The following is an 18,240-nucleotide window of genomic DNA, read 5'->3' as shown; positions in this document are numbered from 1 at the left end:
TGCTGATATTTATGGTGATAGGTTTGTCTTTGAAAATGGAAAGAGTGGAACATTGAAAGAGGAATTAAATGGAGGGGAAACCTACCCCATATGGCAAAATACAGAAGAAGAAAAAATAAAAGAATTTATGGATCTAAAGAGAGAAATTTTATTAGCAATAGTTTTGATAACACCACCGACAATTAAAGATAAGCAGATTAAGGAAACAGAAGAAGGACATCGAAATTACATGAGAGATTCTATAAGCAAAGAGTTGCTAAGAGGACTCCATACAAAATTGATTAAAGAGAAGATAAGAGGACTGATACCACAAACCGCAGAAGATATGAGACTGTTTTGTTACTGGAAAGATACAGGTTGATAGATGGAAGAGTATATCTTAAAACTAGCTAAACAGAGTGAAATTTAGTGATAATAGATATAGTTAAACAAATAATTGATAATGATAATAATGTATACAATGTGTAGTGTCATGATAAGCAATAATGGGATATAAATATTGAATGGTACCCATGAAAGGAAGATTAGAAATCCTCTTGGATTAAATATAAAGATTAATAATAATTTTAAAAAAAGAACTAAGTCAGATATAGTTAAGTTCTGAATATTAGGGTATGTTATGATACAGGATATAGTTAAATAAAGGAGGGATAATGATAATAAGGTATATATAGGTATGGGTACAACATAAGGAAATTGGATGTAAATTGCAAATAATGATTTGGAATGAAGGATTAGAAAATTTTGTTATTGAATATTATGGATGTTTAGCTAGAATAGGACAGAAAGATTCAGTGTTATTGGAGGATTTTAGAAATAGTAAATGAAATGCTAGTATGTGGTTATGTATTAAATCTTGGTATATTTTATGATGAAGGACGTTTAAACAATTATAGTCAAATGTAAATGGAGGTATGATGATAGTAACATGTATAAATATCTGAGTTAAAATACTTGAGTTAATATAAATTATGCTTGATGATTGTGGAAGAGATGCACAAAAGCCTTTTGTAATCAACTGATACACTTTCTACAGTATGTAAAAAAGAAAGATCTTATGTGTTGTGTTTGTTTTGAAAATAAAAAAAGCTATTAAAAAAAAGAGGCGCCTGGTGGTGACATTAGGAGCCAGCGATTTAGATGCAAATTTGGCAGCGTTCAGGGTAGCGTCAGCAGTGTACTCTTGTCGCTGCGATAATTTTGTTAACATCCTGTCTTAATTTTGTATCCTCTGCTGGAAGCTTGGCGAGGAGCTGTCTCAGCCAGAGTAGCGCCACCCAGGACAGAAAGGATGCAGAAGCGGCAGGTTTAATGGCCCAAGCCGCCGCCTGATGGGTCTTGTGGCAGGCGTTCTCGGCCCTTTTGTCCTCTGCCTTGAGCCCTTCTAATAGTTAAGTTGGAAGTTAGTCCCGCCACAGGCACGTCCACGGGAGGCAATTTCAGTAAGTAATCTAGACTTGGGTCAACCATGTACAATTTTTTGTCATTACCACTAGGGGTGGCAAGGGTGCCTGGCTGCACCCATTGCTTTTGCACCACATTAAGAAATAACTTTGGAACTGGCACAATTTCTTGAATAGGTTCCGGCTCCTCAAAGAGTCCCTCGCTGAAGTCCTTCGCTGCAGGAACAGTCGGAGCTGGGGAGCTAGTACCCAAGCGGGTCGAGGCCTTGGCCTTGTTCAAAATAGTTTTGAAATTAGTATACTTGAACAAGGCAGAAAAGGCCGGCTTGTCGGGAACAGCGGCCTCATCCCCTGATGAATTCTGGTTCTACCCCCAGACCAGGGTCCTCCTCTCAGTCAGAATCCTCACTGGCCAAGGAAGAATGTGATGTCTGAGGGGGCTGAGCCACTTCTTGTGAAGGTCCCAGTGTCGGGAGTGGGCGTGATTTGCGTGGGCGCTTGGCCCGTTGCAACATGCTGGCCTCTATCCCTTGGGAAATGGCTCTGGCAATGACATCCTGCATTTCTACGGAAAGATCGGGTCCCCTATCTTCCGGTAGGCGAGCTCTGGGCAGTTTGGGAACCCAATAAAAATAACATGGAAAGGACCAAGAAAGAAAAAGAGATGGTCAATGAATCAAAGAACAGTGAAAGATAAAGATAAAGAATATACAAAAATGATAGAAAGAGGATTGAAACTTTTCTACGAAGTAAATAAGAAAGAAGAAATATCGTTACAAAGTGTATGGGATGCTACAAAAGCTTTTACAAGAAGGCTGACAATAGAGTATTTGGCAAGGAAATACAAGGAAACGAGACAAAAACAAGAATCATTAGAGAAAGAACTTAAAGAATTAGAAATGGACCTGCAAAAATCCCACAAGAATCAAAAATAAAAGACAAAAAAGAGCTAATACAACACAAATTAAATTTGAAGAGATGGCCCAAAAAATCAAATTTGTAAAACAAAACTATTTTGAAAATGCGAATAAACAGGGAAGATGGTTAGCACACAAATTGAAAAAAGAAAAAAAGAATAATACATCACTTACAAGATGAAAGGGGAAACATACAATACCGGAAAGAGAGAAAAAAAATAGTACAGAAATTTTTCGAGAAGAAAATATATTACAAGACAGTATCGAACAATGCTTAAATACAAGGAATCTACATGAAATTGAAGAAGAGAGAAGAGAAATGCTAAACAAAAAAATCACAGGGATAGAATTAAAGCAGTGGTTCCCAACCTTTTTCAGTCCACCGCCCCCCTGGTGCTACAAACTGATCCTCAGTGCCCCCCACCCAGTGGTGGAATTCAATTTTTTTTATGACCAGTTCTGTGGGCGTGGCTTGATGGGCGTGGCTGGGGGAGTCATGTGACTGGGCTGTTTGCATGAAGGAATAAAGATAGTAACAGTAAAATTCAAAACTGTAACAATTAATGGCACATTTATTCAAAATCCAATTTAAAAACCTTTGTAGTTAGTTAATTCAACAAAATTGTTGAACATCATCCAATGATACCAGGTTTTCAAAGTCTGATAGTCATTTATCAAGAACCTTAGTAACTAGTAACTTAGTACCGGTAAACTCAGTAAAATTTAGTAACTACTTCACTATTCAGTAAATTCTTAATGTGATGGATGGGCTTGATGAAGTGATACCAGTTTCCCAATGTCTGGTTTTAAGTCACTTAGCAGGAGTCTTAAATCACCACGTTCAGTAATCTGGAGTCGATTTCTTTGCTTGGAGAGAAGTTGGATGACCAAACTGAAGCCACGTTCCACCAAATATGATGTTGGAAATGCAACAAGGAGCTTCTTAACCACTGTCCATAGTGCAGGATAGCGATCAGAAATTTCTTTCTGTAACCAAAACTCTTGGTACGATTTCTTGAACTTTGGCTTCAGCTCAATGTCACCAACATTTGCTTGAATTATTTGATGAGATTATTGCATGGTACCTAGGGATTCCCAATATGGAAAGTGAGAATGGGAACATTTTAACAGATCTATATGTTCTTGGGTTATAATTTTCACTAAAGAACCATGGAGATGGAAAGGGAAATATAGACAATGGAGTCCAATCCCCTTACTCAACAGTTTGGAAGCAAAGAATAACTCTAGCAAAATGTAGCCTTTTACCTTTTTGGGGAATCATTACTTTTTTAATTATTATTATTATGATTTTTTATTTTTCCCAATACAACTCATGCAAAGGGTCATCCACAACTACATTACATTTTCCACACTCATATTTGTGATTCCTTCTTTAAACTAAACATTTTTAGTACAAATCAACACATTGACATATATATCACTAATGCAGTTTCCTATCTCTTCCATTGACATAATTAACACCTTATGTATTGAATACACGTATATTAAGTATATACATGAATTGAAAAACATCTAATTCAAATGTATAAGCTATGAATTTATTATATAATCACAGGCAAACATTGCACTTATGCCTAAGTCCTCTACCCACGCACATTATAAGACAGATAAAACTATCTTAGCTGGCTGTTGTAAATATTACTCTGCTAATTCAACAAGAAATGCTACTGCATGAATCCTTAATGCAGAACACAGCTAAAAGTGATTTTAGCAATTTTCTTCCCAAGTTAATTCAAAATGTATATCCAAATGTTCCTCTTATTTTTTCCTCAAGCACTAGGGAGAATTATATTCAAAACCAGACACTTTTGCTGTGTGTGTGTGTGTGTGTGTGTTTGCTTGCTTCTGGTCTCGAGTCGAAGGGCCGGTTGGTACCCTCAGAGGTCATCTAGTCCAACCCCAGACAGCACCCCCGCCCCACATTCCCCAGTCCCACCTCCTTTGGGAAGGCTCCAGTGGGGGGGAATGAGGAGCCCCCACCCTTTCTGCTGCTCTCCCCCACCCTTCACTCTTACTCCTTCCCTCTCTTTGCAGGCCGAGCGGCCGCAGCGCTACTGGGACGGTGAGCATGGATGGGCCATCGCCCCGGGGAGTGGAGGTCTGGCCGCCAGCAAAGGGCTTCCGCCGAGGCACCCCATGCAGGCAAAATAGCGAGCGAGCGATGGAGGATCAGGCAGGGCACCGAGGCCCCTTCGCCTCCCACTTTGTCTTGATGAGGTCGCTGCAGCTTCTGGGCGCGGACGGACGGAGGTAGCCAGAGCGGCCCGGGCAAGCGATGGAGGATCAGGCAGCTCTCTCGCTCGCTCGCCCGCCCCCCCCGGCTTCCCCGCTGCTCTGGCTACCTCCGTCCGTCCGCGCCCGCAGCTGCAGCGACCTCATCAAGACAAAGTGGGAGCGAAGGGAGGCGAAGTGGCCTCCCTTTGATCACTTGCTCTCCCTGCCTGTCCACACTATGCTAGCCCTGCGCTCACTGATTGGCTGGCTCACCAATCGTCCCACCCACCTCTAAGAGCCCTATCTATAGAAAGCTAAGCAGAAAAAAAGATAACTGGGTTTAGATAGGGCTCTTACAGGCAGGCGGGACGATTGGTGAGCCAGCCAATCAGTGAGTGGGCAGGGCTAGCATAGTGCAGATGGGCGGGGGGAGCGAGCGATCGAGCAGCTTCTGGATGGGCGGGGGTGAGTGAGCAAACTGGTTCTGAATGGCTTGCTAGAGGAGGCCACCTCCAGCACTCCTTTGCCGCCCCCCTAAGCCATCTCACCGCCCCCCACGGGATGGTACCGCCCACTTTAAGAACCACTGAATTAAAGGAAGCATTGAAGAGACAAAAAAATAATAAAACACTGGGCCCAGACGGTATACCTGTAGAATTTTATAAAGCCATGCAAGAACAGACAGAAACAGTGATTTTAGACTTATTGAATGAAGCACTTATAGAAGCAAAGTTACCAAAATCATGGAGGGAAGCATATATAATATTGATACCCAAAGAGGATTCGGACCATCAACAAATAAAAAATTACAGACCAATTTCTTTACTAAATGCAGATTATAAAATCTTTACATCAATAATGGCAGAGTGAATTTTAAAAATATGAAATGAAATTATCCACACAGATAAAAACGGCTTCTTACCAAAACGTCAGTTTAAAAACAATATGAGGATAATTATAAATACACTAGAATATTATGAAGATAATCCGGGAAAACAAGTTGCACTGGTCTTTTTAGATGCCCAGAAGGCCTTTGATAACTTGAATTGGCATTTCATTATCACATAGTTAAAAATGATGAGATTTGGAGAAAAATTTATAAAAATGATAGAATCAATTTATTCGGCCCAGACAGCAAAAATAATAATAAATAGTGACACTACAGAAGAAATTAAGATATGGAAAGGAGGGAGACAGGGTTGTCCATTATCACCTTTATTATTGATATTATCACTGGAAGTTCTACTAACAGAAATTAGAAACGATCAAGAAATAAAGGGATTAAAAAAGAGGAATATAAAACACAGACATTTGCGGATGATATGGTATTCATATTAGAGGATCCATTAAAATCAGGAATTAAATTAATCCAAAAAATAGAGGAATTCGGTAAGGTAGCGGGACTTAAAATTAATAAGAACAAAACAAAGATCATTGCGAAGAATTTTACTAAAAAACAAGAGCAAGAATTAGAGGAAAATATGGGAATGAAAATAGTAAAAGTCGAGGAAAGGTCGTTCTGGCAACATCAGATTAGCTTGCTAGATAAAGAAGAGTTAGCCTCTAAGATTAAATGGTCTAAACAATATTACTTTGAGAATGCCAATAAGCCAGGTAGATGGCTCTCATACCGCTTAAGGAAGGAAGGCGAACAACGTAGGATAGAGGGGTTGAAGGATTTGGATGGAAACTTCCATACTACTAAGGAAGGGAAAAAGAAAGTGGCACAAGAATTTTTCACCAAATTGTATGAGAAAGGGGCAGAAGAGATACAAGGAATCAGACAGTTTTTGATTAAATCTGACCTACCACAAGTCCCTGAATCTGTGAAGCAACTTCTTAACGCTGATATAACGGAAGGGGAAGTAGAAGCAGCCATGATGAAACAAGCCAATGGGAAGACCCCGGGTACAGATGGGCTCCCGGTTGAACTATACAGGGCGATGTTTGGGGTACTGGGTAAATATATGACAGAATTGTATAACAGAGTGATGAGGGATACCCAGACTCCAGCATTGTGGTCTGAAGCGTTTATTTCCATTATTCCCAAGGAAGGGACTGACCTGTCACTTATTAGAAATTATAGGCCAATTTCGCTGCTAAACTCTGATTATAAAATTTTTGCGGCAGTGTTAGCAGCAAGACTTACCTGTTTTCTCAATACCTTCATACACTCAGATCAGAATGGCTTCCTCCCCAACCGACACCTACGGGATAATTTGAGGATGATTATGAATACCCTGGAATATTTTGAGGCCTCCCCGGATAAACAGATGGCCGTAGTTTTTGTCGACGCCCAAAAGGCATTTGATCGGGTCTCCTGGGACTTTATGATATCCCAGATGGAATATATGGATTTTGGCACAAAATTTATTGGGGCAGTTCAGGCCATATATCAAAAACAAACAGCAAGGGTATTGATTGAGGGAGATCAAACAGGGAAGATAGAGATCCATAGAGGTACAAGACAGGGTTGCCCCTTATCCCCGCTCTTATTTGTCTTGACTTTGGAACCTCTACTGAGAGAAGTAAGACGGAAAAGCGAGATAAAGGGAATGAGGATTAGATGGGAGGAGTGTCAGGGGAAGAATTATTTCACCCTGAACTAGATGAGGCTTAGACCGCGGCGTTTCCAAACAGGCATATTCTTTAAGGTGTGAAGAAAAGAAATAAATTCCGGAAAAATATATTCTAATTAAAAACAAACTTTAATACAAAAATAAGAAATGGAAATAAAACAAAACAATCTAATTATTACATTTTGAAAGAAGCAATTCTGTCTCCCAGTTTTCCTGGAAGACGGACAAAGATCAAAAAGGAAGAGAAGTCTCTGGAATGTATGAAGTAATAAAAAAGATAAGCATGCGCAGTACATCATTGTCAGATAAGACCTTATGACCTGCGCAGTAACTCTTTCAGTTTAACTATTTAGTTTCAATTCATCAGTTCAGGCTAGCAAACAATTTAACGCAGTGACAAGGAGGTTAAGGTGCAAGCCTATGCTGATGATCTGGCCTTCATTTTAGAGGAACCAAGGGAATCAGGACCGCATTTGTTAGAACTAATTAGGGAATTTGGGAGCGTTGCAGGTCTACTTCTTAATGAAGATAAGACCAAAATGTTGGTCAAAAACATGACCACAAGACAGAATCACCAACTTGAACATCTAGTGGGTCTGAAGACCGTTTAAAAAATCAAATACTTAGGAATATGGCTGACAGGGAGATGTAGCTCCATAAAGGAGGACAACTATGTTCACCTTTACAAACAGATGGTCCAAGATTTCGGCAGATGGAAGAACCTGCAACTCTCCCTTATGGGGAGAATAGCAGTTATTAAAATGTGTATTCTCCCCAAATGGCTATTTTTATTTCAAACGGCCCCTGTAAGATTGGAAAAGAAATTCTTTGATGAAATGAATAGAGCCATCTCAAAATTTATTTGGCAAGGTAAAAAACCTAGAATTAAACTGAAAATGATGCAGGAACCTAGAATTAGAGGGGGATTTGGTCTCCCCAATTGGCAGCTTTATTATCAGGTGGCTTTATTAATTTGGATTAAAGAATGGATGACCCTGAGAAGAACACAGCTCCTGACTATTGAATGCTGGGGCCTACAGTATGGTTGGCACTATTATATTTGGCCCGGTTCAGAGCGACCCAAACACTTTAATGACCACTTGGTGCGTAGGACCTTGAGCTACTCTTGGGAGAAGTTGAGGAGGAAGTTATACTTGAAGGTGCCATGCTGGATCTCTACTCAGGAAGCCCTTGTTTATCCAACACGATATAGAGGGGAGAAGATCTTGACATATGAAGAGATCTTAGACTCACAGGGGAATTTGAAGACCAGGGAATCATTAGCTTCGCAAGGGTACCATATCGACTGGTGGCCATATTCCCAGATATTCTCAAGGTATAAAAAAGATCAGAAGACTGAAGGTATATATCCCTATAAACAAGAACTGGACAAGGTTCTTTTTGGAACAGAGAAAGGGATGCTTTACTTTACTGCTTTACTTTAGCAATACATCTATTGCTACTAGACGTAGGGGAAGAAGTGGTTAAAGACTGCATGATTGCTTGGGGACGGAATATAGGACGTACATTGGACTTTCAAAGTTGGGAAGAAATTTGGTTTAAAAATATGAAATTGACTATGGCAGCCTCGTATAAGGAAAACACATATAAAATGATATATCGGTGGCATGTACCACCGGCAAGACTTGCCAGAATGTTCCCTGGGATCATGCCTAATTGCTGGAAATGTGGTCACAGAGAGGGGACCTATTTCCATCAGTGGTGGACCTGCCCAATGGCGATTAAATACTGGAAAAAAATCAGGCAGTGGTTAATAGAAATCACCCAACATCAATTAGATTTGAAACCTGAAACCTTCCTGTTAGGACTCAAAGCCCCAGATATCAACATGGAGATATGGTTTTTGGTGTTGCACATAACCATTGCGGCAAGATTGGCATTTGCCCAGGAATGGAAGAGCGATCAAATACCAATGGATAGGGCAGTAATAAATAAAATTAATGAATGCGCAGAATCGGATAGACTAACAAAATTAATTAAAGGAAAAAAGGACTCAGAATTCTATAACTCGTGGAAGAGGTGGTATAATTGGGTAAGGGAACGACCGAATAATAACAACTGAAGCAATAATATATGTTTAAATCAGATACTGGTAAATAATATTAATCAGAAATTAAAGGACAAATAAGAATTGATGAAGTAGGTACGCTGACTAGATGGGCTGCATATAGTGTAAATGTTGGTGTTAAATATTAGGCCTACTATTAGGACGGTAATGTTAAGTTTGGTTATTTAAACGCTATGATTTCTTGCGCGGTGACGGCAATATGTTTAAAATTATGTTTGTATGATTTTATTTTTACAAGAATAAATAAATAAAAATTAAAATAGTAAAAAAAGTAAAGAACCTAGGAATTTGGCTGAGAGGGAAATGCTCAATAATTAAAGAAGATAATTATGTTAAAAAGATTCAGAAAATTAAGAAAGATCTGGAAAATTGGAGGAAACTACAAATATCCTTAATGGGAAGAATTGCCATCATTAAAATGAATATACTACCAAAAATTTTATTTTTATTTCAAGTGGTGCCGATTAGCCTAGGGAATTTTTTTTTCATAGATTTAAACAAATTAATTGCACAGTTTATTTGGTCAGGGAAAAAACCATGAATTAAATTAAAATTGTTACAAGACAGTAGAGAAAGAGGAGGATTTGGATTTCCCGATTAGGAGCTTTATTACCAAGCAGCAGCTCTCACCTGGATAAAGGACTGGATCAATCGGGGGGGGGCACAGGACGCCCTGGAGGGGCTCCTGCCGAGGGGGCGGCGTAGCGGGGGACCCCCTGTGTCGGCGGCGGCCGGGGGGGGCTCCCCGCATCGCCCTAGGCATCGGGAGGCAAGAGGGGAGGCACTGGTCTTCGCGTTGAGGCAGCTGGACAAACTGAAGATTTGAAGGACGCAGTTGCAATGCGGTGAGATGGAGATTCCCCCCTGTTCCCTTTCATGAGTGAAGGAAAACAAAAAGACTGTCAGCCTTTTGAAAAAACTTGTTCAACCTGTTCCTGGGAAGTGTGACTGGAGGGAGGGGGATTTCCCCCCCCCTTGGACAAGCGGCTTTAAACTGTTCTGCTCTCTGCCCCCAGAGGAGGAGGGGGGGAGCCTGGAATGAAATCACGCTCATAGCAAATGCAGATTTCCTTTCACTGTAATTGTGAAAATGAGGTGATGATCTGTTTCCTTCTGAAAACTTTGAAAACTCTTGGTTTGTTGCTCTCTGATCCCGGAGCTGGCAGGGCAAGATGGCACACTTCCGTTGTCTTCATGTACTTTGAAATTTGACTCCACCCACAGAAACTTCTGGCATTTGTCTTTGTCTCCATGACACTCAGAGAAATCTCTTGTTACATTTTACCCTGGACTTGGAACAAAGGATTTTATTGCTTTATTGCCTGGAACTGGAATTGAGAAAAGGTCCTTATCTGTCTGGACTTCCTGCCTCGCGATCTCTTTTGGCTATCCACCTTCCCAATTGTCTCCTCTCTGTATTGACATTGTCATCTCTGAGCTTTGCTTACTACAATGCCACCTAAAAGACCACCACCGGGGAAACCGGGTTTTGCTGGCTCCACCCCAGCATCTTCAATGTCCAGCCCCAGCAGACAACAGACACTAACTTCTTTGTTCCAGCCTAAGCCCCCTGAGGTGGACTTTCAACAGATGTTTCAACAACTCTTAAAGGGGCAGGAGGACTTAAAAAATCAATTGAAAGAAATGAACGAGCAGCTCAGAGAGAACCAAGACCGGGCGATCCAAAATTCACGGAGACTGGAGCTTTTGGAGGAGGGGACGGCTGAGATGAGGAGGGAGGTGAAGGGGGTGCAGAAAGGAAACCAAGAACTTGAGAGCCACCAGATAAAAGTGGAATTTGAAAGGCTGTCTTTTTTTCTTAGATTTCAAAATGTAATTGAGGCTGATGATGAAGATCTGAGGGATATTATGACAAATTTATTGGCTGAATATATTAAAAAAGACAGACAACAGATGGGGTGGGACATGGACCTGGTCTATAGAGTAAATTCAGCATATGCCAGAACACACAATGTTCCAAGGGAGGTACACATTAAATTTCTCAGAAAGACCACAAGAGATGAGATTCTGAGTGCACAAAGGGGGCAAGCACTAAAATACAAGGATAGAGAAATAGCCATTCTGAAACAAATCCCAAAGAAAGTTAGAGATAAAAGAAAAAACTATTTGCTTCTAGCGAAGAAATTATACCAGAAAGGGGTGTGGTTTAGATGGCTTATGCCAGAAGGTATGCTAATATTCTGGGAGGACACGAGAGTTAGAATCAACACAACTTTGGAGGCTGAGGCCTTCATGGAAAAAAATAAAGTCCTCCTAGATAAACCTGATGATACTATACGGGACATACAGGACACGGGAGGTGCCGGAGCTCTGCTGGAGGGGGGAGAAGAGGCAACATTGAGAAAACTCAGATCACAAAAATGAACTAGAAAATCTGTTTGATATAAAATGATTGAAATTGTTTGAAGATAAAAGTTTATGCTGACAAAATACTACTAAGTAGCAACAATCTAATGTATTAATAAATGAAAGTTATGGGAATGGGGGGGAGGGCCATTTCCTGCATAATGTAACTGTCAAAATTTGTAATTTTACCCATTACCCCTTTCCTTGATTATTTTTTTTAAAACTAATAAAATTTTGTTTTTTAAAAAAAAGAATGAAAAAAATGTATGAAATAATGTAAATGCACAAATATATGAAGTCATAGTTATAAAAGATTTAATATATTATATATTATACAAAATGACATAAATGTAGTAAAAACTGCTATATGTAGAATATATAGAATATTATATATAGAATGAAAAAAAGTATGAAATAATGTAAATGCACAAATATATGAAGTCATAGTTATAAAAGTCAACGTCTAAAGCATTTCCATGACTACTATCAGAAGGGAGGAAAATTCCATGTATACATCTGGCTAGAGTAAAGTCTCATATTCTTGTAACTGGGATGTGAATGCGCATATCCAGAACCCTGCCGCAATGTCCTGTTGGCGAATGTGATTGATGACGTCAGGCAGAGGGGAGGGGACACAGGGGCAAAGTTCAGATGCCATTAAGTGGGATTTAGTTTCGGCTCCACAGAAGTCCGTGCCAAGATGTTAGTCCTAATAAATGAATGGGTTTTTTTTGAACTTTGTCTCAAGGCTCGTAAATTAATTAGGTCAGCTCTTAGGAACTTCACAATTTATTGGTATAGATAAAACAGACACAACTGATAGGTAAAAAAATGTAATGTGTTGCAAAGATGTGAAGTTTGTACAAAGAAAATAAAATTTATATTTTAAAAAAGTTGCACGGCACAACACAGGAGAACAAACCCATCTGGACTAGATTCAGCAGTCCCTCTGCATTTAAAAGACAAAGGCCATTCTTTTGAAGATAGCAAAGTCTACATTTTGGACAGAGAGAACCTCTGGTTTGAAAGAGGGGTCAAAGAGGCCATCTATGTCAAAATAGAACTGCCTTCTCTCAACAGAGGGGGAGGGATGTGACGTCATCTATCTCCAATCTACAACACAGACCTTTCGACATTTCCAAGAAGGCCCCACACCCATTTGCACCACTCAGGTGACCCTGATGACACAGATAAACCTCAAGATGGCCTTAATGACTTGTTAAAGAATGCAAATGACAGCTGTCTGCAAAGAGTATAAATCCTTCCATTCCCCACCATCTAGTCAGAGCTGAAGAAGCTTCTTGGATGAGAAGCAAAATGTCTTCAAAAACCCCCCAGAAAAAGCACCTTTGGGACAACCATAACCTGGATGATTGAGAATATCCATAGACATTCAACTATCCTTTAAGTAAAGCAAAGCAATGAAATAGGAAATATTTTTATAATAAATAAAACTGCATCCATATGTCTAAATAAACTGGAAATGTTCACTTGGTGATTTACAAATATTTCTATGAGTTATCGTGCCTGACACTCCCCTTGGTTTCTCCTTCCGGCTGCAATTACCTGCATCCTCTCTGAAAGAATCTCCACCAAAAGCTCATCTGGAAGCACGCAACTCATCAGACCATAATCCCCAATTCCACTGGCACTGACACTCAGGCGTCGCTGGAGGGGGGCGCTGGGAATAGGGCTGGAGGGTACCTGGGAAGGCAATTGGAAAATTAACAGACCAGTTGGGAACTAACGTTAAAAAGTGTGGAAATTCACTTTTTGTAGTTAACAACTAAATATTCTACTTTGCAATATTATCTGTTTTGCCATATATTACAATATGCTATCTTAATGATTTATTACTTTTTCTCTTTTGGTTATAGAAGAACAATATTTCAGAAAGGCCCTCAAAGAAAGGAATACGGAAGTGGGGGCACAGATGAAGGCAGTGGTTTATAATGCACTTCAAATGTAGAAGATATTACGCATATTAAACATATCCTTTTCCAAATTAATTATAGGATTTGGAGGGGAAAATAATTAAAACTGTTAATCAATTGTTTTTACTGCTTTTAGAAATGAAGAAAAAGAGAAAGTAGAATAGGAAGTGTAAAGGCTAAAAATCAATGAAAGCATTTGAAAATAGGATGGCAGGAATCAAGTTAGAAACTGCAATCCCAGGGGATTTGAAATCATAAATTTAAAGACACATTTAAATTTTAAAGACTAAAAAAATTAAGCCTTTTCATAATTGACTATCAAATCTAAATGTAGAATTGAGAAATTAAATTCTGGAGTAAGAAAATCTAAATTAAGAAGCATCCGCAAAGAATAAGGTTGACCAGGCTTGCTGATTTTCCTAGAATTTTTTTCAATTTTTTTCTGAGTTGGTGTGCAAGGACACCAATGGACTGATGGAATGAATGTAAAGTACCTCTCACTGGCAGACATTACTGTATATATCAGACATAGTAAGGAGTCCCAGAAAAGTCAGAAAGGAATTTAGAAAAAAGACTAAACCAGGAAATGTTCCAATCACTTAATAGATGAATAAAAGAAAACTTCTACAAAGTAATTGTTGGTATTTAGATGTCATTCAGACTGTCAACCAGCACTTTAACCCTTAAGCACAGCTGACCTGACTATCCATTTCAAATGGGGGAGGGGGAGAAGATGCAGTTTCAACTGAGAGCTGGTATTTGGAGGTATTTCTACTACTTAGTGAACTGTCATACAGGCAGTCCTTGCTTACTGACTACTCGTGCTGAAGGAGACTTACGACCAGACTTCAAACTTGTTACGGGTGCGACATATCTGCCTTCCCTCGATTGGGCTTCAGGCATATGGCAACCAGGGCTCATTCCCAACAGTGCCTTGAAGAAGTGAAGCTGGCAAGAAGGGTTAAGGTGCATTCATAGGATGTCATGCTCAGTAAGCTCCCAAAGATTCATTTAATGACTGTGCCAGTTCTCAGTGGAGTTGCTGGTCCAATTATAGTCAGTAGGTGAGGACTATCTGTTCATGGAACTGGGCCTGATGGATTTTTCACCTGGGATCCAGGCTGATCCGGCTGCGGCTGTTGCTGCTGCTGCTGCTGCTGCTGCTGCTGTTGCTGCTGCTGTTGCTGCTGCTGTTGCTGCTGCTGCTGCTGCTGCTGCTGTTTCAGGGACAAGTGGCTTTCCAACTTGCCTTTGGCCGTGGCAGTGCTTCCTCGGTAGCCCCGGGAGACGTTGGAGAGGGGCCCTGTCTTGGACTCGGAGCTCTGCTGGCTGCCATTCGAGGTGTGCTTGGCCAAAGCCTCGGTGCTCAGCCGGGTGCCCAGAGCAAGGGCTGGCTGCCCCTCTGTACCTTGGAAGAAAAGTGGGGAGGGGAAGAACAAAGCTAAAGTATTACCGCATTTTTCAGAGTATAAGACACTCCAGAGTATAAGATGCACCTTACTTTTTGGGGAGGAAAATAAGAAAAAAAATCTGCCTCTGCCTACAGCATCCATTGGTATTTATCTGGCTAGCATCCTGTCAGTGTGTGAGAGAGTTCATGACTTGGAAGACATGGTAACAAGGTCAGCTAATGAATAGGCATAGCAACTAAGTCAGCCAATGAGGGCTGTTTGGAAACTGAAACAGTATTTGCTGTGTGAGCAACAAGGATGTCAACAAGGAGCCTGGGTGTGGTTTAGGTTAGGTTTGAAATATCTGACTCTAATTTCCCCTTCAAATGAACTGATGAACATAGAGTTTTCATATTTTTGGTACACACAAATACGTAGGTGTGAAACTTCTCTTCAATTTAAAAATTAATGAAGTGTTTAAGAAATGGGGAGGCATAAAAAAGCTTTTCATTTGCCCCCACTCTGCTTTAGCAACCTTCTGAACTGCTGAAGCCTCAGAATCAACATACAATCCTGACACTTGCTCCATCAAAAAATCCCCTTAAGAAGACGCTAGGGAAAAATCTATACTATCATTTTGTGGCTTTGTGCAGGAATTAGGTAGAGCTGGTTTTGACTTCAACGCCGAAATGATGTACTCAATAGAGTTTTGCATTCGGAGATTGGAAGGTCTTGGAAGATCATGTTTGCTTTGGTTGGGTTCATTAGTTGAAAGGCTGACCAGCTCTGCAAAAGTCAAGAAGGCAAAAGATTCCTGGTCTCCCACAGCTTGTTCAGTCATCTGAGCCATTGAAGCCCAGGGGAAAATATCTGGGATGGAATGTAAAGGGGAGCAAAGCAGTCAAGTTCAGGATTGGCCTGGCAAAAGAGACCTCGGCGTCGGGCCAGGCGGACTCTGGTACTCAGACAGTGGTGACCTGTTCAAAGGGATAAGCAGAGAAGACCAAGCAACCAGCAGCACAGGAGCAGGCCATGGCAGCTGGGGGGGGGGGGCTGTCAGAAGGGCAAAGAGCTGTGGCAGGGTGTGGTGCCAAAGGCATCTGAAGCCGAGTTCATGCTGCTTTCCCCTGGAGTAGCACTCACCTAGGGCTTGAGATGGAAAGAGCAACAGAGTGGGAAAAACCGGTGGAGTGGAGATACCTGGCAGTGTGCCGCAGCTCATTGGTTGAACAACTGAGACAGGTTCGTCAGAATGGAGATGCTGGGAGCAGAGCTGGTGCAGCAATTGGCCCAAGTTTCTGGAGCAGGATCTGGTCAACCCTCAGCAATCCTCCCACCTCCTGTCAGCCCTGAAGCTGGCCTGACTGAGGCAATTTTGGGACTTCAGAGCTGACACATCAGAGAAGATGGCTAAGAAGGGGGCAATTGAAATAGGGTGTTGTAGCCAAAACAAAATGCTTTCTTGTGGGAACCAAGGACATTCCTGCAGGTGCTCGGAAGGAAGGGACTGGAGTCATCTAGCAAATGGACAGTATCCTGATTGAACCATGTGACTGATTGTTTTGAGAAAGTGACAAACTTTTACTTTTAATTAGGTGAAAACTGCGGGAACATTCAGAATTGGTTGTCACCAGCCTGTGCCAATATGACAATATGTCTGCCTCACCCCTGGCTGAGAATGAGAGGAGCTATGGCCCTGGGAGAAACCATCCCCCAGGGACTAGTGCTCCCCAATTGTGGCCAGCTCCAGAGCAAGATGCTGTCAGGTTCCAATGGGTAGCAGCTCAGCCAGAAGGGATCGCCGGCCAGCCTCAAGTGCAACTTGCAGCTATGGGTGCTCAGCCGGGCCATTCCCTTATGGTGTGGGATGGCCGCAGGGGTATTGGGGAACCCTGGGCCCTGCTGATCAAGTGCACATTCAATGGGAATCCAGAGAAGTTGGCTTTCCTCCTGAACCAGGTGTGGGCTCACCTGGATTGATGTGGACTGGCTTATTTCGATGATGTGGCTTGCGCGAACGCCATTGTGGCGAACCTGGAGGGAGAGGCCACAGAATGGGTGATGAATTTCCATGATGAAGGGGATCCTGAGTTGGGGGACTGCAACGCCTTCTTGGGGGAGCTCAGATCGCGGTTTAGAGATACTACGGGCGGGCAGAATCCAAGTCTGGTAGGCGGAATCTGAGATCCATGCCATCAAGCAAGGGAGCAGACCAGTGACTGAATAAATTCATGAATGCTGAAGACTGTCAGAGAGGCTGAGGTACTGGCCGGAGCAACTCCTGGTCTACGACTTCCGAGATGGCCTGAACTGGGAGTTATATCCTATGTGCTTACCCTGCAGAATACCAGAGTGAATCTACAACTGTTACTAGCTGGGGACAAGCATGGAGTTGGGTCTAGTGGAATACAAGAGGTCCAAGGAAGAGCCAAGAGAAGTGTCCACTGGGGCAGAAGCCCCCTGTCATTCCAGCTCCTGCCCCTTTCAAGGCCCTGAGATGCAGACCCAGTTCATGCTTCTGATGTGACCAAGAGTTGCAGTCTGTCTGGCGCCAATACCAGTGTCGACTCTGAAGACCCCAAGCCCATCAAAGCTGAGGAAGCTGCCCAAGAAAGGGAAGGAGAAGTTGTGAGTGGCGCACCAAGTCATAGAGGTCTCCCCACCAGTCAATGAAGGGGAGGGAACTCCAACCATGAAAGGCCCCCAACTCACCTTCTAAGAGAGCGACAGTGAGGGATAAGACGACATGATAGTAAGTGGAACCATCATCCCCTTTTCATCCCATGTGTAGATCATAGTACCCCATTTGGGGATGAATGGAGTTGCAAAAGCTGTAATAGACTCAGGGTGCACCTGATGCTTAGTCAGCTTGCAGACAGTACGGAAGTTAGGATTGCAAGTGAGGAAGCTGCAACACCCCATGAAATTCAAGCAGGTCAATGGCTCCATAGTAGGTGGACTGTCCGCCTCCTACCTAACAGGGGTTATCTTGCCTGACCAAGTGGAGCCTCATGGTACACTTGGCAAAGGGCAAGAGGTACATAATAATGGCTGGGGGATCTCCCCACCCCCCAGAGGAGGAAGCAGGACAAGCCCAACCAGCAGAGAGAAAAGAGGGAAGGCCTTGAGTGCACAAAAGCAGCCTCTGAGTTGGTGCCAGAAGTGGAGACCATCCCCAAGGAATACCGGGACTTAGCAGAGGTGTTCAATGGGAAGGAATGCAACATCCTGCTCCCCCCATCACCCCACAGGCTATGCGATTGAGATCTTACCAGAGGCGAAACTCTCCAAACTCAAAATGTATTTGATGACCCTGAATGAGATG

At 41.9% G+C, this 18,240-nt stretch overlaps 1 protein-coding gene across 1 annotated transcript in view; it reads right to left on the bottom strand.

Moving 5' to 3' along the window:
* The window catches only part of HYDIN (HYDIN axonemal central pair apparatus protein), a 325,008-nt gene that overhangs the window by 97,075 nt on the left and 209,693 nt on the right, over window positions 1-18,240 (bottom strand). The window contains exons 41-42 of the mRNA XM_081963626.1: window positions 14,634-14,932; window positions 13,157-13,294 (exon numbers count right to left, since the gene is read on the bottom strand). Of these exons, the coding sequence (XP_081819752.1) occupies window positions 13,157-13,294; window positions 14,634-14,932 (437 nt within the window). The remainder of the gene's footprint in view (window positions 1-13,156; window positions 13,295-14,633; window positions 14,933-18,240) is intronic.

The sequence above is a fragment of the Natrix helvetica genome (assembly GCF_964273705.1).
Source record: "Natrix helvetica genome assembly, chromosome: 10".
Classification (NCBI taxonomy): Eukaryota; Metazoa; Chordata; class Lepidosauria; order Squamata; family Natricidae; genus Natrix; species Natrix helvetica.
This window is presented reverse-complemented; position numbering and strand designations above follow the sequence as displayed.